We start from the raw sequence: 25,138 nt of genomic DNA, 5'->3' as shown, positions 1-25,138 counted from the left end.
CTAAATCTTCTAGACTTTGTTGCATATTTGTGAACCATACATATGTCCCTCCCATTGTTTCTTTGTGAATTGCTTATGTAATCTCTCTTCCCAACATTTTCTGACCTCCTCTGATTTATTACTATAGTTATCATGCAATATTTTATATGCCCTACTAATTATCTCTTCTTAACAGCAGCTTCTGTTCTGGAGTCATCTAAAAACTCAACTAGTCCATGTCTTTCAATTAGGATTCCCCTATCCCTTTCTGTTTGCTTGTACTCTGATATCAATCCCTGATAGAGAGGGGGCTCTCTAGTATGCAGTTCAAATGTCTTCTTAGCCTGTTCCCATTCTATTACATTTCCTTTCTAATTATTTCCTCCCAATACCTTGGTTCCTTTATCATCCTTATCCAATAAATTCTAGCCCCCTCTTGACTATTCTCTGTACCCCTAACTGCAGTCATCCCTATGGCCAGAATTTCATTTCTCCATTCTTGTATTGGTTTAGTTCTTAGTATGCTTTCTGCATATAATATTCTGCATGAATATTGTTATTCTTCTTAAGGATATGCATCCAAAATCCACTCTTTCCTTATTTCTTGAGTTTTGCTCCTGCTTCATCATTCCTTTCCAATTTGAATTGTAGCTTTATGCTTGTGTTATGTATAATCCTAAAACTCCTTGTTCTATTATAAGGATCGACTTATCCTGCCTCACTCTTGCCCTCTTCACTTCCCAGATATAATCTTTCAACTCTTTATTAATTAGTATTTGCAACTTCTCCTCTGGTTGACAAAAGTGTGACTGACCTGTCTATAAAACTAAAGGGACTAAAAGCATTTTACTGCTTGTAACTTGCTGTCCATATCCATAGGTAAGAGCTTCAGTTTTAGTATTATACTTTGTTTAATCACTTCCCATATACATTTAGCTGCCATAATAGCATCCTTTTTAACCCAAACTCCTAAATATTACATTTTATCATGTCCCCATAAATATGGGTATTACTGAACCAATTCATGTGTGGGTACACAGTTTACAGCTATAGCCTTTGTTTTATCTTCATTAATTTTATATGCCAAAAAAACTGGAACTGTTTCAAAATGTTCCACGACACTGAGATGTCCATTTCTAGTTCTATCAGCTACAAAATAATATCATCTGCAAAGAAAGCCAACTTTTCGTGAATACTATACCAATTATATCCTTAATTTTCTGAGCCCCTTATTTTCTTTGCCAGTGTTTCTAAATATAATGTAAATAACAGGAGGAAGAGGATGCATCTGTTTGTTTTCTCTTCTCAGACACATGTTATTATAGGGGAACGTATTCAATGTTTTATTTACCACCCTGGTCAAGATTTTAAAACCATGTGCATTTGTGATACAGCAGAAATCCTGATCACAAATCCTGTATTATAACCGTGCAAGAAAGTGAGGCCAGGTGGCTGGCATCCACATTGCAGTTCCCTTATATATAGCTTAGCAATAAAGGTCTAGTCAGTATTTCTGTCTTTATGTGCTCCATGGAGCTGAACAGGAGACATAAATCACATACAGTAATGATAATGCTGCACACTCCTTTCAGGGGGAATTGGGCAGACTATCTGAGTCCTAGCAGCATCATTTTAGGAGATACTCCTACAGTTACTGGAGGCAAGAGGCAATGTTTTCACACTGCACTGTAGACAAAATACTGACAAAGCTATGAATATAAATGCTATTTACAGGAATGTTAATAGAAAAAAATTACATCAGCTGAGAAACTTATTTGGATGAAAATGCACCAATACAATGAAGAAGATCATTCAGGCATTTTGTGCTTTATCCATTTCCGGAATATAAGGGAGCTGGAATCTATACCTGAATTCAGTGGATTTAAAGCAGAGAAAGTAATCCTGGAGAGAATGCTGCTTATCATAGAGTATGCACTCACATGTACACACATGCACACCCACATGTACGCCCATGCACTCGTGCACACACACACATATACATAGTGATGTTTATACAAACAAGCACATCCACATGCACATGGACTTACCACACACACACACACACACACACACACACACACACACACACACACACACACACACACACTCACACACATATGCATATACATATACAAACAGCCACATGAGCGCGCGCGCGCACACACACACACACACACACACACACGCATATACACAAACATGCACATGCACATATATGCATGTGCACACACAGACACATTTATTTATTTATTTTATTTATTTAATTTTAATAAAAATAAAATAAAAAAATAAATGCGCATGCACATATATGCATGTGCACACACAGGCACATAGACACACACATGCATATACATTCACATGTACATGCACATGCATGTGAACACAACACACACATGCACACACGCACGCACACACACACACACACGCACACACGCACGCACACACACACACACACACACACACACTCACTACATACACACACACACACACACACATACACACACACACACACACACACACACACACACACACACACACACACACACACACACACACACACACACACACACACGTGCAGAGCTGCAGACCCATGATATCGTAAGAGATAATGTTACTATATTTAGGGTATAATTATTACTTTATACATTAAAAAAAACTTCCTTTCTTCTTGATGTTAGGATGTGCACCTTTCTTTCCATCATCCTAAAGGATGTTCCTCAAAGTGTATGACTATGTTCCATGAAGCTTAACTTGTTGACAAAGCACTGCAGTGGCCTCCACTGTCCACATTCCTCTAGCAAATTTATCCACCTTCTTGTTGTCTTCCCTGTACTTCATGGTACCAAATGTCATGTAGTCCAATTTGGTGATACTCACAGGCAGATGTTTAACACGAAATGGAGAGTAGCTGTCTTCTTTTCAAGTGGTCAATTCCTTTTGCTATATCTTTATAGTCTGTTTTAAGTGCATGCATCCCTTAGCAAAGGTCAGTGCGTCTAGTATCAATCTACTCTTTATTGCTTCTTGATGACCTTGGAGAATCTAGTGTTTGGTTTTAATGTATTATTTGGTAAAGATCAGACAATCAAACAGAAGTCTATTCCTTTTTTTGCTTCCTGATGACCATGGAGAATCTGGTATTCACAATATGAGGAATCTTCTTGGAGAGAAATAAAACCACCAAACTCAGCCTGAGTCATAACTCTGCAGTGGATCCACTTTTTCCTCCATGCTTCTACTAAGGATCCTTGCAGATACTGACACCTGTCTGAAGCCTTCAGTCTGCTTAATGTAAAATGAAGAACCAGTGGGATTCTCTTTTTGAGTGGTAGATCATCACTTAATCCTGGCTTCCTCTCTGATCATATATTGCCTAACCAATCAGAGATATCGTTGTGACCAACATCTGAGCTATTCTTATGTGAAGTTGTTTTTTCTGTGGAGGGGGTCTACATTTTAAACCATCCTTTAAAAATCATCTCATTCTTAAGAACTGAATTTTATGACTAAAAGGTTTTCACTACTTTTTTCTGAAATTGCCATTTATATATCTTTCCTCTCTGCCTGCACCCCCTTCTCTCTCTGTCTTTATCTCTTAATCCATTTCAGTTGGCAGACTATTTGTCAATTTATGACCATTTCAGCTAGACGCCCAATACATCCTTCTGCTTACTACAGACTGGATACCAGCCTGCCTAAGGTTTACCCAATTACGTTATACCCTAGTGCCCAAAATCCCTTTTTGATTCTGTCTCTCAATAGCCCACAGCACTTCAGCCATGCCATATCACTATAACCATAACCTTTGTGGTCTCAAAAGAACAGTGCTGGTGTACTGTTAAAATGTAGAATAAAACTCATGTCATGGTAAAGAACATGTAGAAACTTAGCCCTAGACACATGGGGCCTAATGTCAAGCAGTCTGATGTAGTAATCAATCACATAAACTTTAAAGCCTAACTTGCAAAAAAAGCAAGATGTGCATTCTGCGTCTTAGTTTGTCACACCTTGTTATTTAAATTGACATAATTAGCAGATTACTCCACAGAAGCTCAGATTCACCAACAATGCAATAATATACACAAATACTAGCACTACTGCCTTTCTTAAATAATCATAGGTTATAAATGTAAATAATCATAGGTTCATACTAGGCTAACTGCCCTTGTGGGCCATTTTAAGCCTAGCCAATTATCCCATGTGAGAATCAAACCCTGCACCTTCTGTTTGTAAGGTGAACACCTTAACCATTATGGCAACCTCCCAACAATAAACAGCCTTTGCAATGCTCAAACCCAGGACCCTGCACACCATAGCCAAAGTGATTTACCACTAAGCCATGTCCAATATAACAGTATTAGGTGTTCTGAAGATCATCAGGCTTGACATCATAAACAGAGTTTAGAGGCTGTTAAATTCCTTCGATATCTCATCTTTCATTCTAAAGTATCTTTGATTTTAAGTAGAGTTAATATTCATCCAAAACTGCCTGCTGTTACTTGTTGAAAGCATCATCAAATTAAATGATCACAGATTTTAAGTAAAGTCAGTGCATTTTGACCATGTTTCTCTGAACGTCTTAGGCACAGATCATATCTGAAAGAGGTCAGATGACCAGTGTGCTTATCTGGTAAACACATATAGATTTTAGACATTTACATTAAAGGATTACTGACTGGAGTTTCAAGCATTTTGTTTTTTTTTGATAGTCTTCATCAAAGATTAATATTAATTTCCTGTCAAAGTTTTATCAAACATACTCATTCACCTTCCATTCATTATCCAGGAACCTCACAATAGAAGTGTGCAGATGTGACAGATGTAGCACTATGTAATCCAGTTTAAGAACTTCCACAAACTGAATTAACTGATCAGATAGATATTTTTCTGTGTGTATTAGGCTGAATGCATAGAATATTACACATAATCTGTTCCAGTGGTTGGTTAACTGTTATTTCCTGGCACCAGTGGGCTCACTGAAGTGCTACCAAAGAATATTAGAGTTTAGGAGTGGGATAATTTTATTTATCTTAGGTTTGATAATTGGAAAGTGGACTGGTCAGCAGACCTTTTTCAGTTACCACCCTGGTATAAACTAAATTATACAGAGTTGTATGTAGTAAAGTAACAAGGTAGAATACACATCTGTATGGTAGTTATAATTCAAAATGCAAATTATATTATCTGTTATAGTATGTAGAATTAAGGAAGTTATTCTACAAGTGATAATTTGTTAAAGGTATGTTTTTACAAGAAATATATAACTACAGTGAGTTGGAACAACTAGCCAGAGTCACAGAAGTAAAATCAATTGGTGTCCTTAAATAGTTGTTTTAGTTTATTTTAGTTTGTTACTAAACAATTAAAGTATGTAATGCTGCCACACTTCTGCAGGTAGTCAATTCCAAATGGGGGGGGGGGTAAAATAGCCTACATATAGCTCTTTCAAATAACTTAAAAATAATAAGTACACCGTAAAAACAACCACATGTACAGATGCAACGGAATCAAAAAAGACAAACCGCAACATTATAAAAGTTAGCACTTCTATTCCTTTGTATTAATTCAACAGAACTTCAGCAGACAATTCCCTTACAGTTTCCTTCCTTTTCATAATAAAACCAAACCAATCAAACTATTAATTAATCCAAAATTAAAGCAAAAAGACCAGAACACACTATTTAAAATTATTAATTCAATTGTAACTAGTTTAAAATATTATAGTTAAAGCAAATTTACTATTTAAAACAAGACAAAAGCAAGTATAAAAGATTGTTTTAAAAACTAAAATACCAAACCGACATTTAATTCTAAAGTATTCTAATACTTAAGCATACAGCTTACTAACAGGAGATAGGATTTACTTAAATAGTGTCTGCCTTTATTGCTAACAAACCACTTATAGATATTCTATCATTAATGCCTGGAGGTTGAGTAGTATTCAAAAGAATTTGCCAATGTGTTTCTCTAAGTTCCAGAAATGCAGACCAATTACCCCTGCTATCATTCATCATAACCTTTTCAAACACACAAAAAATATTTTTTTTAAATTGGAACAAGTTGTTGAATGCCTAAATAAGGCATTTGTAGTTTCCTTTTTCTTAATGGCATATATATATATATATATATATATATATATATATATATATATATATATGTTGATATATTCATTTTCTGAGGGATTTTTCTGTCTTCCTTATATAAAAGGCAGGACATGTGAAACAAATATCCACATATACAACACCTTTTGTATTGCAATCAAAATTTGCTTTAATAGGGAAGACCCTATGAAGATTATCAAAAGTCACATAGTTTATATCATATATAAATCTACATTCCCCACATGCACCATATTTCTTCATTCTACCTTGGCCACTTTTGATTCCTTGTTTATTATTCTTTTTGAACAAATTCTTCATATAAACCTTCCTATAAACATTCTTTGGTAGTTGTCCCAACTTTTCAGTTAACCCAAAAGCTCCAAACACTGCACCCCAATTCTTTTCAATAATTTGTTTAATAGTAGGTGAATATGAATTATATGTAACTACACAAATGACGTCATTCCCAAAGGTGATGAAACTTTCTCAGGTAGTGAGTGAGGAAGCCTTAAAAGTGGGAGGTAAAGTATTGTTCTGCCCTCAAGAACTAAGGCTTCTTGTTTAGCCAATAACTTTGGGGGATAATTCCTCTACCTTAGAATCTCTTTTAATAAAGAAAGTTCTCTGTGTAATGTTTGTTCGTCTGTAACTAACCTTTAAAGTCTTATAATCTAGCTTTTAACCAAATTCCTTTTTGCCAATAAGGGTGGTTACTCTCAAAGTGTAAAAAGGCATTAGAAAAGGTTGGTTTTCTGTGTCTGGAAGATTCATATTGATGTTTGTTCTTAATCTTGTATAGGTGACTATCCAAAAAGTCCACATTGTTGACACCAACTCTATGTGTAAATGACAAAAATCAACAATATCGGCATGTCATCTAAGTATCTAAAATATTTGTAAATTGACTTTTCTTAAGGTGATTTAAAATATATAGAGTCTCCCACCATCACAACACAATATTAGCAAACACCAAAGCGCTTGGAGCTCCCATAGCAACTCCTTTTTTTTATTGAAATATTCTCTTTGGAACCAAATGTAATTGTGTCTCAAGACCAAGTCCATTAAAGAGACTAGGACATAAACTTAATCAGGTGTCAAGTTTTTCTCCCACAATAGTGCTTCTGTCAAGAAGTCCATCCCCTCACCATACAGAATGGACAAAAACAAATATTTCATGTCAGTACTAAGAATTTTTTTTTTAATTTTATTCACACTCAGCTAGGCTCTTCAGTAAGCACCATGAATCTCTAGGCACATGGGGTTTGTCTTCCAAGAATGTCTTTAAGTGGTAGTCAATACATTTTGATATGGGTTCTGTCTTGGAACCCCTTGCTGCCACAATAAGTCTCATTGGTGGATCATTAATCGATTTGTAAACTTTTGGAATTCCAAATAGTGTTGGAATAAGGTTTTTTTTTTCATACCTAAATACCCCATTTAATCTGAACTAAACTGGTATTCCATAAACAGTTTTTCCAGGGTCAAATCCAATCTATACTTTGCAATATTGATTTCATTTAAGGATATTTGAAGGAAATACTCAGTATTGTGAAGAAATTCAAACATTTTAATAGTATAAAGGTGTTAATCCATAATTACTACACGACCCCCTTTGAGTGGCTTCATGATCCTAATTGTCCTGTCATTGATGAGCTGTGATAAAATTTTCCACTCATCTTTACTCAAATTGAATCTATTTTTGAAGTAATCACATTGTGGCATTCTCTAAAGTTGTTCTTACAAACCTTCTCAAATAGTACCACAGACGGTAACAAAGGGGGGTTGTAAGTACTACGTTTTCCAAAAACAACTTCATGTTCACACTACTAGCGAATGTCTTAAGGCCTAAGATATCATCAACTAGATTCAGTTTGTTGCCAGGTATAAAATTAAATCCCCTGGCCAACAAGGTCCCATGTTGTTCTGTTAAACTGATGTGACTACAATTATAGATCTTAAGACTATTGACCTCAAACACTACATCATACTCAACTGGATCTCTTAAAACTGCTGATACAATGAATTCTTCCTCTTCTTCCCTCTCCATTATCCCCTCTATTGGTACCAGAGATTGTATTGATAACTCTCTGATATCAGTTGATTCTGTCCTCCCCTTAAGTTGTTCTTGTCTTTCAGTCTCTGTGACCTCCTGGGGGGTGCTGATTGTTCGTAGTGAAAATATTGTGGGTTTTGTTCTTGAAAAACTTCTTGTTCCTCATTTTCACTGGATGATGGTTTTCCTCCAGTTTCATCAGTTTCTACATAAGTAAGTGTATTGTTAGAACCATTCTTGGGTAAAGGGTATACTTTCTTCTGTTGGTATTCTTCTTGGTCTCAAACTAATTTATTTTCTTTTGTCTTTTTTATATCAGTTACATGCCACTCCACTCTCTGAAAAACTCCTTTGTAAAAAGGTTTGTCTGTATTAAACAATAAGTCATCAGTTATTTCACTTTGTAATATAATAATTTCTTTCTTGAGAGACTCCAAGTTCCTTAAGTTGTCTCTCATAAGGAGCAATCCCCATCCAATCAAAGAGCTCTAAAAGCTCGTGGTGTAACAAAGAGCTGTTTTTTATGTTGTTAGGATACTTATAAAGTTTTAAGCCTTTAGGGACTTGTTGTATGTTAATACAGTCTTGCAAGAAGCTGTTATCTAGTTGCAAACCCTGGTATTTCTTTAATAGCTTCACTTATTTATACAATTTTTGTCTGAGGGTTAAGGATTCCTGCTCGTTCTGCAGTGTTGAACAACTATAGCTCTTTCACCTGTGGAGGTTTTAAAATGAGGTCTAATGAGGGGAATGCTATCTTCTTGGCTATCTCTAAGTGTGTAGTTAGGCTGCTTGATTTGTAATTTTATTTTTGGGGGGGCAGTGTCCCATTAGCAGCTTGTAGAGATGACAACTAATTAGAAATGTGGTTGTGTCATTTACAGGTAGCCAGTTCTTGTTTCACATGAACATCAATAAATGGGTTATCCTACAATCGATCCAGTTGTCATTTAGTGATTAGCTATTGATCGCATTCATTTTATCAAACTGCATCGTAAAGTAATGCACTTCATACTCTGTGTGACTGTTATATTGTCTTTCTTTGAATTTTTACTTTTCTCTACTGACATGTGACTATGGTAATAATATATTCTGTAAGGGACTGTGGGGTGAAGTCACCCATGTGGATAGAGCTCAAGGGGATATCACTCTTGCAAACTTTTTTTGTTTGTTTGCTTGTTTAATGTTTTTTTTTTCATTTGACTAAGAAAATTCAATGAAATATGATTTTTTGAAGAGGCATTCAATTTAACACAGCTAAAGCTGGTGTCCATTTAGTGTCCATTTTGTCTTTGACCCTCAGACACCTTGTCTGATGTTCACTCCCTCAATATAAAATATTATAGTCTGGACTAGTACTCTAAGAAATGTACTTCATTTGGCAGGGCTGTCCTTTAAGAAATCCTGTCTTAAACATCCCCTGTCCTCTTAATGTATATCTCTTTTTGGGTTTATCATTATTAATTCTTTGGAATTAATGCAGTTTGATGAACTCATATCAGAAAACGTTTTAAACCAAGGTAGCTCTGACATATAAATCTTTATAAAGATGTATTGCTCTTCAAGAGGAACATCTGAATAACCATCTTGTTTAATCCCATTACCTGAGAGCAAGGCTTACTTATGTTCCTTTTTTTCTATGTAGTTACTAGTGAAAATTAGTGCAGAAATTTGTCATACAATTCTTAAAAAAAATATTTTGCAAGGTCACTTTGCTCAGCTGTAGGACAACTGAGGAATGTTGTGGTGACTGTTTCCCCTAACTTTGGCACAAGTCACACTGGAAGGGGTACACCAGATGTGAATCCAAAGGATGCTAGTACAGTGATTCAAACTGAAAGTTGAGAATAAAAGGAGGAATTATCCCAATGGCTGAACCCACTTAAACGATTCTTTTTTGTGATTTGTGTACATTGGAAATAATGATATTTTAGGGCTACTGCTTGTAAACAAATATAAATATTTTTGGATCAGGATTTGAATATGCAGCATTGACTTTCTGTAATTAAACCCCTGACATTTTAATGGAAGGCCTTTTTGCAGAAAGTTTAAAATTTGGTCTAAAAATCTTATCTTATTTTCAAAGAAAATAATTGGAAATAAATGTGCACATAATAATAATATGTTTTTATAATGATTAAACGTCATACCATTTTAATTTAAGTTAAATAAATTACATCCAATATTTCCTTCATTGTCATTCTGTGTAACACTATAATGATTCCCTAAGCCTGCAGAAAAATTACTACAAAAATAATGCGTAGCAAGAAATTATTGTATCAGGACAAGAAGTAGATGATGGAAGATATTCTGAAGATATAACATTTTCTTTATTGCACTGAACTAGATATCTACAGCTTTTACAGTGCAAGAAATGATATCAATAATCTTTTTTCTACAGAAAACATGTCTTTATTAAACATCTGTCTATTAACACTCTCACTTACTGTATAGGCCCATTACTGGTCCTCCATGCTGGTATACAGACTATGTTCAGATTTGTTAATGTGCAGCAGCAAGTAGTAATAATTGTCCATACATGAGGATGTGTTTACATGCAAATTAATGATTATTCATTTAGTAAATCATTTTCTGATACCCAGTTTATCCTATTTGGGGTCAGTGTGAATTGGAACCTATCCTATCCCAAGAAATAATGTATAAAGGGCTTAGAACCAATCCTGGATGAAATGTTACTCCCTTACTACTGTGATATTTTGGCTATTACTAAATGATACTTTTTATCACCATTTTCTGTACTCTTTAAGTTGTAGCATACAATTCATGATTTTGATTCCATAGTTCAATTTCTAATCTCCTAGGTCGTAATAATTTAAAAAACTGTCATTTGTAATAAATGAATGTATCAAACCAATGTATTGCACAATGCTGTTTTCTGAAACTTTGATTACTAGTTACCTGTACTAGATGTGCGTTTCTGACTTGTTTCTTTTTATTGTCTGTGTTTCAGGTTCTACAGGTCTGCTCTCCATCACCTCGAACAATTGAAGTATTGATTAACTGTTATGATCGCCTTAAGGACACAACAGGCTGGGAGGAGTCTGTGCCTTTCACTGTCCTTGTGGTGAGTTCATTTTCTGCCTTCACACATAGCCATCTGCTAAGATGTAGATCTCCAAGGAATGCAGTGGTTAAACACTGATTTACAGGCCAGCTTTGTGATGCCTATGGTAAAGCCAACTTTAACTTTCTATGCAAAGTACTTCTTACTTCAGAGACTATGTGTAAATCACAACTCTGGTTATTAGAGTAAAGGAGGTAGTAAAGCTCAAAAAAGACAAGTTTCAGATACCTGTTCATTCCATTATTCCAACATCATGCCTGATAAAAGGGTATTAAACTAACAGCCCAACAGCATGCATTTTATCCCATTTAGGATATAATAAACTCCAGAAGTGATGGTGGGAGAGAAGTAAAGAGATGCATATACTATTTATATTACAAGTGTACTCAGTACTTTGTCAGATATGATAGTACATTGCATGTGCTTGATGACAAAAAGGGATAATAAGCCTCTCTAACCTGCTTTTAAGGTGTTATATTTCCCTATATTCCTACCTGCCTCCACTCTTTCCCAGACTTTCCCATGGCATTTTGAATGATTCCATGGATTCCATCACTGCTGCTCTCCACTACTCATTCCAGTAGTCAAAGTCCATAACTCTCTTCAGCAAAACATTTGGAAATTCAGGTACTAGTTCCTCCATTCAGCCCTCTGCCTGTGCCTTCTTTTCTTTCAGGTGTCTTTCCTTTTTAGATGATCCCCTTTACATCTCCCTTACATTATCACATCATATCCTTTGCCTTCTTGTCTCTAGTGATCAAAAATCTGTCTCCTACTGTCCATGCTCCTAATCTTTCTACTTCACCAAATGCACCTTTATTTGATGGCTTTTGCCTGGTCTCCATCCAACAGCCTCACATTCCACTGCTTGTATGGTCCCCAAGACCATGCATAGTATTCAGTAAAGCTGCAGTAGAGTGGGAGTATGAACTTTTTGCTTTTAGAGTTTACCCTCCCCAAGAATCCACCCCAATATTCTGTTTGCTGCTTCCAGTGACCAGTGCATTAGCTAGATTTCTGAGGATCCAGAAGGCAACCAACGTGGTCCTTGTGCTTCATCCTCTGTAAGGATTACCAGTTCATTCTGCAGCCTTTCCCTCCATGAACATGGTCCTTGTGCTTCATCCTCTGTATTATCTCTTCAGCCCTTACCTCCATGTTGTATTGCTCATACACTGCCTTTCCTACTATGCCCTACAAGCATACCAGCATAACACTCTCATTTCCTTTTTTTTTTTTTTTAGGAATACTATTGAAAAGTATTTTTTCAGTGCCACTCCTTTTTCTGCAGCCTGCAGTGATCTCCTTCCCACAGTTGCGCAGCCTGGACTAATCTGTCCATCCTTCCTCCCACCTTTCTGCTGCATATCTAAAAACTTCCTGTTCTTCTTCTTGACCCTTTTGCAAACTTCCTTTCAACTTGTCCTTTTGCTGATGTCACCCTCTTTGTTTCCCTAATGCCCATCTCTTTGTACTATGCCTTATCTATTCTGACACCTCTTTTCCACCTCAGTCATTCATAAACAACCTACTAGGAATTTCAATGCATCACCCCTTTTGTCAATGGCCAACATTACTGTCATACAGCGAAGTCCACTGCCTTCTCCCACATCAGTTTTTGTATCTCTGCCATCTTCCTACATAAACTCCCTGAAGTGTACAGTACTACTACCTGGCCATAATCCAAATCACCCTTGTTATTTCCACTGTTAATTATTGTGTGTGTGTGTGTGTGTATGTGTGTGTGTGTGTGTGTGTATGTGTGTGTGTGTGTGTGTGTGTGTGTGTGTGTGTGTGTGTGTGTGTGTGTGTGTGTGTGAGTGTGTGTGTGTGTGTGTGTGTGTTCCATTTTCCCCTTTCTCCTTCTTTTATAGCATCCATTACAGCTTATCATTGATCACTGAAGTATTATCTTTCCAACTGAAAGACAAAGACAACTGACCCTTCTGGTGTGCAGAAGTGCCTCTCCTTGACAAAAAGCTGATCTCTCTGCCAGGTGTCTCCCATCCTCTTACTTGTCTCAAATCTTTCTCCCTTGCCTACTGCTACAGTCAATCATATCCAACAGTATTTGTTTTTTGTATTGTTTTTAAATTATTTTAAAATTATTGTTCTTAAAGTGTTTTGTAATATTTTGGAACTTTTCTCCCCAGGCCTCCACTGAAAATGGGCTCCTGCCTAGTCGGACTTTCCCGGTAATCACATGTTAATAAATAAGTAAATATTCCTTTCCTTCCTCAATGTGCTGCCTGTTGATATGTTTGAGAATATCTCCTTTAAAATCCCAATCCTACTATCCCTGTCTCTCTCTCTCTCTCTCTCTCTCTCTCTCTCTCTCTCTCTCTATCTAGCTGTCTTCTCCCATCCTGGCCCTGCTTGGTACCTCCTCAACTGTTGAACTGTGCGCTGATAGGATGTCAGTGCCTACATGTACTAAACCATGCATCAACATAAAAATGATCACCTTATTCATGCTTTGCTAAGTCTAAGTCCTAACAGTGGTGTCTCCTTTCTCCTTTTCAAAGACTCTTGTTCCCCTCTGGTGATGGAGTCTTTGATTGTGAAAGCCATCTTCTCTGTCCTTGCACTAGGTCTCATTCCCTTCACTTTCTGTCGTGCACCTCTTTCCTTGTATCTACAGTCTGACCCAACACCATTTCAACCAGTCCAATCCCCCTTACCTGTCTGTAATGGCTGCCTTCCTCCCTCTTTTCCATCTGATTCATTTTGCACACTTCCTAGAAACCATCTTCATTATAATGAACCCCCCCCCTGTACCCCCCCCCAATTTGACTGACTTCCCCCATTTTTTTTGTGGTGTTGGCTCTTGCATAGGCACATTTGGTTCTATCTTCCCTTCAATATTTTCACTGACGTTTGTATTGTCCTTCTGCACTGTTTTAATTCTTATTCCTTCATTTGTCTCTGCATCTACCAGTTTTTCCATTTAGCTCTACTTCTCTGACAACCTATACCTAGGTCCTCCTGTTCCCTGCCTTTCGTACTCATACTGTGCCCCACCCCACCCCATATAATGGCCTCCTTTCTCTTCTGCAGCCTTACTCTGTGCTTTCATCTTACTATGTCTAGCTTCCACATTCTTATCCAAGCTACAATATTCTGTGCTACAGCAAACCCCTGCAAGCCAAACCACTGCCCCTTATCTTGAGCACCCCACATATTTTTCCCACTATTTTTTCCAGCCTTAGATCCCTCATAGTTTCCTTATAACTATTTCTACTATTGTTACTTTTTTATTTCTAATTATTTATATTTTAGCATCAAGTTAGCTAGGCAATTCTGCCTTCAACATAATCCCTGACTTTCTAAGCAAATGCCAGGCCAATGAGAAAACAAGGAATTGTCATTTACACAAAATGCATTATTCAGAAACAGTGAGAAAACATGCACCAGTAATTGCCTAACAGTAAATTCACAGATCTTTTAGAATCTGATAATCAAATCACATCTAATTCTGTTTAGATACCACAGATGCAGAAACATATTTTTACTTTTTTGTTTTTTTTGCCCAAACATCAAGTGCTAAGTTACATGCTTACCAAAATAATAGACCTGATTAAAGAATTCAGTCTTTGTTATCTAACACTTCCCTTTTCTCACTAGTTAGTAAAAAGTTTATTGCAAGGACTACTTTTTGTGGCACATCAATAGAAACAATCAACTCCTTGTAGTAATCCCATTCACTAACATTTCATACCCATACTGAGAAATCAAGGGCAAAAGTTAAGTCATTTCCCTAAATCTCTCCAGAGTAGCTATAAGCAAAGGAGTCCTTCTGACCCAAATCGAATATGGACCTCCCATAACAGCTGCAGCATCTAAGAAAAACTCCTCCACACCACAGGCAATAAAAAACTAAATATGTCACTAACTCACCTTCTCATGAGCAACACTGCCTCACTCTCAACAAAAAAAAAACAAATTACTCCCAGTGCAGGACAATGTATACCTACTTCTTGGCTTTCTCTTCTTCAGATTACTGCAACTTAAATTATTCTCTCCACTACCTACCAAACATTTTATCAAATATAGATACAACAGCCTGAGATACTTTCTTTTAAACACCCCCAAACAAACACACACTCCAACCCTCACAAACCAAATTGCACTGCACCCAACCACTCATTTTTCATCCTTGCTCATAAATTTCAGAAATTACCTCCTGAGACACACACACACACACACACACACACACACACACCTAAAGAAACTACAATACTTTCTACCTTCAGAACTAAATTTAAATTCCTCCACAACAAATGGAAGTGTACTTGCCCCTCAGCAGGTCACATCACCTTAGGGTCTTTCAGCCTCTAGCCTTACTCTCTCTCAACTACTAACACCTCTTAACCACACTTCCCCCACCCTGTCTTTCATTACCTTATAGTATTCTGCCATGATGTAAATCTGAAATATAAATATGTAAAAGATACATTGCTTTCATAATCATTGCTACATCTATTAACTGCTACCATACAATGTTTGTTATATTTGTTACTTTCCATTCTGTTTTTGGTACATACAGCTTACTGCTTATCTGTTCCACTTTTTGACTCTCCTTTTTTGTGAACTATTGCCTGTAAATGGTCAGTTGTGATTAGTCAACTATCCCAGTAACTGAATGTAAAATAAAAACAAAATAAAATAAAAAAATGTCCATTATCTTGCTTTTTTAGCTTGTTCAAAAACTGGAAAATGGGAGGTGGGGTTGGCTAACATGGGAAGGAGAAATGCTTATGTTTAGTTTGAGAGTTCTGTCTTCCAAGCTGAGCATACACTGCATGTTACAGTCTATTAACAGGTGAATTCTCTAGAACAGGTAGGGTGTTGTTAAGTACCTAACTTTCATTTTGTATGTTTTTATTGTTTGTTCGCCTGGACAGTAAACTGATCCACTGAATCCATTTTCAAGTCAAGAACAAGCAAAATGAATGGAAATAGCATAACACAGAGCATTATTTGAAAATTCATTATTTTAAAGCAGAAAGAGATGCAAAATGTGTAGATAAGCAGGAATAGGTGCTACACTGAGGCTTGAAAACTTTAAAAAAAATGGCTATATCATTGGGTGATAGTACTGACCCTAAAGTCTCTACTGAAGAGGCTTAACCGCAGTTAAGTGAGTTGTATATTATTGTACAAGTGGGTTTTACAGAACTGTCCCTCTCTCATATGTAAGCATTCTTTTCAAGTTTCATTTAAGTTTGCACTCTTTCTATATCAAAATATTCCATAGCATGCTTCTCCTAGATCTGTTATGTACTGTGTATTAACCCATTCCATTCTTCTTTCTCATTTCCACAGAAATACCCTGAATTCTATGAGTCGCTCTTCACTTTGTCCAGCAAACCTCGCTCCCTGCAGCACCTAGCTCGTCATGTCGTTAGAACCTACCTGGATGGAAGACTGCGAAAAGTCATCCCCAAGCTTCGACTGCCACCTATTTTTGAGAAATATTTAATGTTGGCCTTTGAGGACTATCTGTATTAATACTCAGCTATTTCTGTTATGTAGCCAATTTTATACCATGAGCTGTAACAAGATGTGGCACTATCCCCTCTGTTACTCTATGAGGTACTTGTCAAGCACTTGACAAATTTGGTACTGAGTTCTTCATTCAGTACTAATCATGTGCATTTAATTATACTTGTAACAAGAATGTATGCAGGATAATGTCTTTTTTGTGCATACATAATGTAAAGGTATGAGTGTTGTCTTGTCCCACTTTATGTAGCACTGGAATAGCCTAGCCCCTTTGGAGGATTGTCACACCAAAACAAATATGTTTAAATGCACTCATGATCCTGTGGAAATCATAAGTCATTTCACGTACTGCAACTTAGCTGATAATTGAGGTAAGACTAAAGAGCTGATATTGTTCAGCTATTCAACGTGAGGAATTGTAGATAAACCTCAACAAGGCTATCTAAACATCTTAGACATCTTGTTCTCAGGCTCTCCAGTTGAAAACAGTGCATCCCTTAAACCCATAACTTCCATGCTGTACCATAAAAAACAGTTATAAAGAAATTCAGTAAAAATCAACACTGGAATATTTACTAGCAGTATGATTCTTAATGTAGCCATTACAAACACCACATTTCCTCTTTTAAAAAGAAACTGTGAAATTTACAGAAAGCATACACTGCACAGGAATACAGAAGTTTGCAATTAATACATTGAACAAATTGGGTGTTGGCATAATTGTTAAGGTACATACCTTGTACACAAGATGCAGGGTTAGATTCTCACCTTTGATCATTGCCTGGTTATTGGCTAGATTTATAATAGTTTGCAGACTGGTTGCTTAGCATTTACCTATGATCTAGCAGGAAGACACCACTGCAGATTTTTTCCATTTGAATTAGAAATGTTTAATGCTAACAGCAGTCTTTCTTGAGCCCAGAGGGGGGATAAGATGACAAGAACTGTACAAAGGCCAAAACTAGAAACACACACACTATTTAATCAACATTTACAGAACTGTGTGAGAATTCTACTGCCATCACCTTTCTTCTACATTGTCTACATATTGTCCACAGTAAAATAATCATCCACTTAAAAAAGTAATTCTGCTACATAGATTTCTCAGTTGTATAAAGCCTTTAATCTTCTCTTTCGCCCAGAATTATTGATTGTGCAGTAATATACCGAAAAACTTAAACTTTGATGGAAGATTTGGTGTTACCCAAGAAAACAACATATCTAGATATATTTTTTATTTGTCATCTGTTTTGTGTAGATACTTGTTATGGCTCATTATAGTCATTACCGTCATCATCATCAAGTTTCACTTGACTGCATGTATTTTAATAGATTAGGCCACATGACAAAAGATGGCTCCTTCTGCCCTGCTTCTCTTATTTGCATTTTTTCTTTCTTTCTTTCTGTATGATAGGCAAAATAATATTTCCAGACAGAATATGTAAAAACTGGTAAGATATGTATACATAATTCAGAATTGTTTTCTTAGTCTGGTTTAATTTGTATATGTTTGCTACTACTATATGGGTTATTCAGCTCAGACATTTTATATTTAGCCTTAAGGTTGGCTGTGCTAAGCTTGTGCAGCTATGTTCATATTTTTAATACAATATGCTCAGTTGTATTTATTTTTGTATTTATGTAAGGAGTGTAAATTAATTGTTGAACTGTATAGTAATAAAACATCTTTATACATCTTGAAGACCATTCACTAGTTTAGCCTACAATACTATGGGCTTTAAACGGCTTGTTGTTTACTTGGCCAAATGCATTTTATTTTATCCTTATGTGCATAAATCAAGGCTCTGCATGCAGCATTAACATCATAGTTACTTGAAATGGGAAATCTAGACTGCAAAATCCAATATTTAGCTCTGTATTAAATCAATTTTAAATAAAAATACATTACAAAATATGGGATAGGGTTGAGATTAGTAAAATGGATTGAATCTAGCATGCAGCAACACAGGATATCATATGGAGGACTGTCTGAAGACAAGATACCAACCAGTGGAATACCTCAGAGACTGTTATTAAGATGTGTTCAGTGAAGCATGCATGTGTCAGATATCACAGTGGTGCTGATCAGTATAATAAGGTTGTTCACTTACGGGCGGCACAAAGATTTGACATGTTGGTTACATTTGGATGGTGCCAAGCTTCTGCGAGGCCTGGTGTGAGTATATGAGCAGCAACTGGTAATTGATGCAGAAAAGTGCAAGGTCATATTCCTTATCAGGAAAGGAGGAGGAACCAGAAAAAAAAAAACTGTTAAGAGGTGCTGGCTTTTCCAGGCCAGATGAGGAGAAGCATTTGTGGTTTTATTTACAACTATATTGAATTATATAGTGAAGTATGAAAGCACTGTGGAAAAGATGAATGGAATATAGGGAGTTCATAGCAGGGGAAGAGTTATCAATGTATCTTTCCATTGAACTGAGCTCTGGCAAAGCCACATGGCAAACATACTGATATGGTCAGGGTGTACAAGGATGGTATTTGGAGAAAACAGTCTGGGAACTAGACATATGCACACCTAAGGGGGAAAGCATGACAAAGATGTTATGTCAGTGAGATATATATAATATTAATATATATATATATATATATATATGTGTGTGTGTGTGTATGTGTGTGTGTGTGTATGTGTGTGTATATATATATATATATATATATATATATATATATATATATGTGTGTGTGTGTGTGTGTGTGTGTGTGTGTGTGTGTGTGTGTGTGTGTGTGTTATCATGGAATATATGCATTGCCTGTAAAAGAAGAGAAAGGATAGAAGCAGAAAGGAGAAACATGGGAGGACTAATAATTGAGTCGTTTAAGGTAGAGAGAAAGTAATATGTCCCTAAACATATTGCCAGAGCCACTGGGAATATATAGGTCAAAGAAAGTGCTAGATAATCTGATACAGAGGGAAAACTGAAAAAGTAATGGTGAGAGTAGGAATAAATGCATAGGCTCTAGATGTAATGCTTAAGCAGACTGAAGAATATTCTCTGACAACATATTCAGAATTCATTTGCACAGTGTTTTTATTTTGTGTTTTATACACCTAGTACCATGTACAAATCTGAATGAGGAGTTACAGATACATAGAGATCCTTTGTGAAGTCTGGCAGCATGTGCCACTAGATGGAAGTACCTGTACACCAACACACCTCTCCTTTCTTGGGCTATAACCCCCATATTATTTCCATATAAGACTACTGCAGTCTCAGAAAAAGAATGTTATAGATTCAAGGAGGAGGATACATCTCTGAGCTTCTGAAAGATTTTTCAATTTACTTACGATAAACAGTCAGTTGAATGTAATTTTTAATCTCAGATGCAGAGTTTCTTTTGCCATAGTAATAACTAGAAACACACATTGGCTTGCTATGTCTAGATTTTGACATTTCAGGTGTCGTGTTCTGATGTGTAGCCTTGAGCTATTTGTCAGCCCCATTTCCATTAAAATGTATAATTTTTCATAAAGTAGGCTTCATTGCAAGCTGGTGCAAACTAAGCAGGCAGTTTTACTGTTATGAATGTAAATCATTTCTGATCAACTTTTGTACTGTATTTATCTATTTGAGCATTTTGTAAAAAAGGAAACTGTTCTGCATTAAAATATATTTCCACATGTATTAGAGTCTCCTGTTGTTCCTGTGGTGTGGCATTTCTGATGGACTGCAGTTGTACTGTCCATAAGTTGTAATTTGGAGAGCTAGGACTCTGTTGCAAACTGTCAGATGTGACAGTTGCATTTAAGTACTATAGCTAGTAAGTCATATTTATTATGTCTGCAGCAAATGTTTTCTAAATTTGCAAATAATAGACCAATGGCTACTCTAAAGGCAATTATGTTTTTTTATTTTTATTTTTTTGTTTTTGTTTGTTTGTTTGTTTGTTTTTGTGAAACACAACACTGGAAAAATATTTGTGATCTAGTTTCAAAACAGAATTATATCATGTTGAACATGACAGCATAAGTAGTTCATGTAGTTCATGTGTGAGTGTCAGTACAGCATAAACTTAAAATGTACATACTTTGGAAAAATTAAACTGTTTTATTAAAGGAAAACTCCACTTTGGAGCTCCAGTTTTCATTTTGTCTTTATTTTCCCCTATATTTTAATGCATCAAAATTGCTACAAGTGAAAAAAAAATGAATATGTTTTCCACAAAATGAGTGCCATGGAGCCTGCCATATTAATATAGTTGTGTTTTACTGCATTCATGTCTCCTTCTCAGAATTCAAGGTCCAATTTATATGAGTCCTGCTAGAGACAACAAATTGATGTTGCTGTCCCTTCTCATTGACATACAGTGGCAGGAGTGTGAGTCATAGACATCTTGGGTCTATATTGGAACAACGAATAATTAAAATGTCAAACACTCTAAAGAGTGAAAATGCTGGATTTCAATTTAGTTATTGTGGGGAGCTGCTCCCTCCATACCCCCGCTAAATATACCAACTCTGAGATCACACTACAATGAGGAAAGAACAAATATTCTGATCTTCACAGTACTGCGATCTTGCAAAAAACACATTGAGGTCCAGCATTTTCGCTCTTTAGAGCGTTCGAAATTTTAATTATTCGTTGTTCTAATATAGACCCGACATCTTACCCACTTTCTGTAACAGGAGTGCTTGAATTTTTCCTGTCACCCTCATGTGTGTTTCTGTCAGTGATTTTTTTTTACAAACTCTCCCAGCACCCTCTTCCTTACACTTAAAATAACTTCTTATGCAATTCACCAGTGTTTGATGTACGAAGATTTTTATCTTGGATGTTGAAGACATGTGTTTCCTGTTTTTGCTCTTAAGTATTTTACAGCTCATATTATCTCTGCCCTCTCAGTGCTGTATAGTACAAAACCGATGCAACTGTCTGTTCCTGAATTTATACCATTACAGTATTTTTTTAAACTGATGTACATATGCCTTCAAATATTATATTTTCCACCTTTGTTGCATTGCTAGCTACTACTTATTATTTACACATTTGTTAACCAGGGATGAGTATTAATCTATGTGGACTGTTTTCAGTCTCAGCCAGGGAGAAGAAAGTCAGTAGAAATTAAAACATTGATTATGTAGCATCAGGGAGACGTATGAGAAGCAAGGTATAAGTAACAATTCTTGCATTAAGTAAGAACACTGAAAAGGTATGTACAACATGAGCTAGCAGTAGGTACCTAGCATTATTTACAATACATTACAAGTAATGACCTTAAGGATGGTCAAGGGTGACTAATTACAGATGTCAATTTTGAGCGCTATGCTTTTATGTGAAGTTACTTGTGTGCTGGCATTTGCAATTTGAAATAGGTTTTTATTTTCTTTGTAAATGTTGGGTAGGAAAGTGTATCAATAATGTACTTGAGGATGGACTCCAGGCATTTATGGTGAAAATAAAAAAGTGTGCAATATATTTGAGTTTGGAAAAGGGGGAAAACTGGTATGAGTCAGAGGTTGAGAGTGACCACAGACTATATGGAGTTTGTCTTCCTGAAAGTCTGCTTTTGGAGAATGGAAAAGACTCCATGTTAATTAGCTTAAAAAACAGGAAACCTAGGAGGAGAGTCAATCTTTGTGGGATTTGGTAGCCTTTTTGCTTCGACAATGGTCTTGCAGTGGTGCTCTCTTCTATGAGCAAGAGTTATGAATTTGCAGATGTTATTAGAGATGATTTTAAGCTGAGAAAGACTCTTTTTTTTTTTTTTGTGGCAGCATCAATCAGTTAAGTCAATACTCATGTTGTGGAAAGAAAACACCCATCCTGAAGGCAATCCTCCCTTGAGGAAACAGCAAACATCAGATCTTCTTTGCCAAGAGTAGGAGTTTGTTCAGTTTGTGTTTTATCATTTGGATGTGATGTTGGTTTATATCAACCAAGCCGCATTCTGCACATGCATCCTTCTTGCTGTTTATTCCCTATAACCACCTTAACTTTGTTGGAGTGAGAGAAGCTGCCTTCCCTTTGCTAATCACCTAGAGGTCTAACCAGATCTCTAGGTATCAAAATGCATGGACAGTTGCCAAGGATTCATTATTGTTGAGAGTCATGGACAAGCTGAAGAAGAAATTGTTCAGGTTTTTAAGAAGTTCTAAATAACATGGCTTTTAGTTTCTTTCAAATTTAGGGGAAGTTTGTTTTGGCTTAACCATTTATTATCATTTGACATATCTTCTTGGAGTAGGTCTGATATATGACTGCCAGAAGGGGCTGATGTATAAATCTATCAATATCTGAAAAAAATCATTTCTAAAGGAGGATGTGTGGGTTAGGCTAATCAGTGGTAAATAAACTGGGAGGATACAGACTTTTGAGGAACATCTTTGTAGATGGGTATGTCTAAGAAGGTTATGGATCCAAGTTATTCAGCAATGGATCAGTTATTCAAGAATTCATTGAACAATGTGCAACTTGTGGACTGATGCCTACATGCAGGATCAAATGAAGTAGAAGGTCATGGCTGACAGTACAGAAGTCATTGGTGAGATCTAAGAACATAGCTCCTTCATATGTTATATTAAGGTTTACTAACATTTCATCAAAACCGTAATCCTTAAGCACAATAAATTAGCAGCTCTTTGCTTAATGAGTAAGGCAAAATACTACTTTCTACAACAAGGCTGAGGCTGCAAATGGTTCACTATACAAAAACATGATCAGCTACATGCACCGGCACTGTTTCTCTTCCTCTCTACAAAAAAGGCAGTGGAAAAAAGTTCCACCACACTGTGCACATTTTTCTATTTGTAATAGCAGCTACTGACAAGACATCATCAAGGATGAGGACTGTATATGTAGGATTATTTGCATTGCCTTTCAGGAAAAAATACAAATTTCCCTGTGCCTATGGTATGTAATGCTGATAGAGACAATTACCTATGCCAAAACATGTGACAAGTTAAGCTTTAATAAAATGCTGGGTGGGCTTTCGTTTAGTTTTCATTCCTAGACAAGGAAGTGAAAATTTTATAAAATACTGCCAGGTGTCTGATACCAAAACTACACTGAAACCATATTGTAGGGAGAAAAGAAGTCTAAGGGTTGAGGAAAAATTCTAGGAGAGGGTAGACTTTTCCTTTAAAGGGGTAGGGGAGTGAATAGAATTTACCAACCATGTTTGATAGAATCTCATTGTCCCTGCCTGTAGAGTATGAGACATCTTATAACACCAATAAGATGGGGAAAGTTTTTCTCCATAAGCATTGGTGAGTAGTGTGATATACCCCATGAGCAGTGATTGACTATACACATAAGTTGCCTGATCACACCTATAGCTGATTGTTTCACAAGAATCTTTCATCTACTTGAAGAGATGAACAGCAGCTAACCTGTCTCCACTTCAGTAATGATTTATTGCTTTGCTTGTTAATTGTCATTTAGTCAAATCCGTTCTGTAAGTGTACAGTGAATGAATTTAAAGATCATATTTAAAACACTAAGGTTTAATATAAAGTATATCCCATCACCTAGCTTCCCTGATATGCCTATTAGATTTTATGATGCTTAGTTTAAGAAAGCTGAAAGTTCATTCCTAGCTTCTTGCTTCTTTTCCTGTATCAAGAACCATACCTTTTTATGATTGTTAAAATACCATAGGTGTGTCTAATATTTAGCTACTTTCACTGGGTTTCACCTGTTGGTGCAACTGACAAACTAAGCAGTTTCCTTTTTTTTTTCATTAATACTTTTTTTAACTGCTTTAACTGTGTTGGAAGACTTGCTAATACAAAAAGTAGGTCAAGTGTGTCTAATAGTGTAACCTTTTAGTGTTATAGACAAAGTAAATATTTTGCTGTGCTAATTTCTATATACTTTTCTTCCCTTTTTCTCATAAATCTCTTTTTCTGAGTGATTTGAATTTTGTGGAACATTTGCCAATGGGGAAAAGTATTTTAGTATTTTGCAATATTTTATAATGGCAAACTACAAAATCTATGAACACTTAGAGGATCGTCATTAGATCACTGTTATGATAGTCATATGCAATGTGGGGCATCCTGCTTTCCAAAGTTTTAGGTATTTTTCCATATCACCTAACCACTGGTAAGCATAAGGGATATAGAGAAAAACAGTGTCTAGGATGCCAAACACTTCAGAATTATCTTGCTGTCAAAAAGAATCTGCTTTTGCGTGGGCTTTGGCAGACCAACAGTTAGCTAGTGATTCATCTAAGCTGGGAAGATAAGCTCACCATTGGAAATTATGTTCTGCACATATATTTATTTAAAAGTTTTTTGTTTAAGGTATTTCTGCCTGTTTTAATTACTTGACTCAAGTAAATTTTACTTCAGAGCTTGAGTGCTTTTCTTTGAACTACTCCGAAGGAATTCCTGTGTACAAATTATGTTTTCTTCATAAACTAGCTGCATTTTGCGTCATAACTTTTTGTGGGGCTTAT

The 25,138-nt window shown here is 36.1% G+C and overlaps 1 protein-coding gene across 3 annotated transcripts in view; it reads left to right on the top strand.

The window, feature by feature from the left end:
• ASB10 (ankyrin repeat and SOCS box containing 10) overlaps positions 1 to 18,080 on the top strand; it is a 90,801-nt gene extending 72,721 nt beyond the window's left edge. For all 3 annotated transcript variants that reach the window (XM_044067596.1, XM_044067597.1, XM_044067598.1), the window contains exons 4-5: positions 11,105 to 11,218; positions 16,544 to 18,080. In XM_044067596.1, coding sequence (XP_043923531.1) covers positions 11,105 to 11,218; positions 16,544 to 16,729 — 300 coding nt within the window. In that variant the 3' untranslated portion in view covers positions 16,730 to 18,080. The remainder of the gene's footprint in view (positions 1 to 11,104; positions 11,219 to 16,543) is intronic.
• The last annotated feature ends 7,058 nt before the right edge of the window (positions 18,081 to 25,138 follow it).

This window comes from Protopterus annectens, chromosome 3.part1 (assembly GCF_019279795.1).
Source record: "Protopterus annectens isolate FY-2018-M chromosome 3.part1, PAN1.0, whole genome shotgun sequence".
NCBI classification, from domain to species: Eukaryota; Metazoa; Chordata; order Ceratodontiformes; family Protopteridae; genus Protopterus; species Protopterus annectens.
Note: the sequence above shows the minus strand (reverse complement) of the source record. Positions and strands in the feature narration are given on the sequence as shown.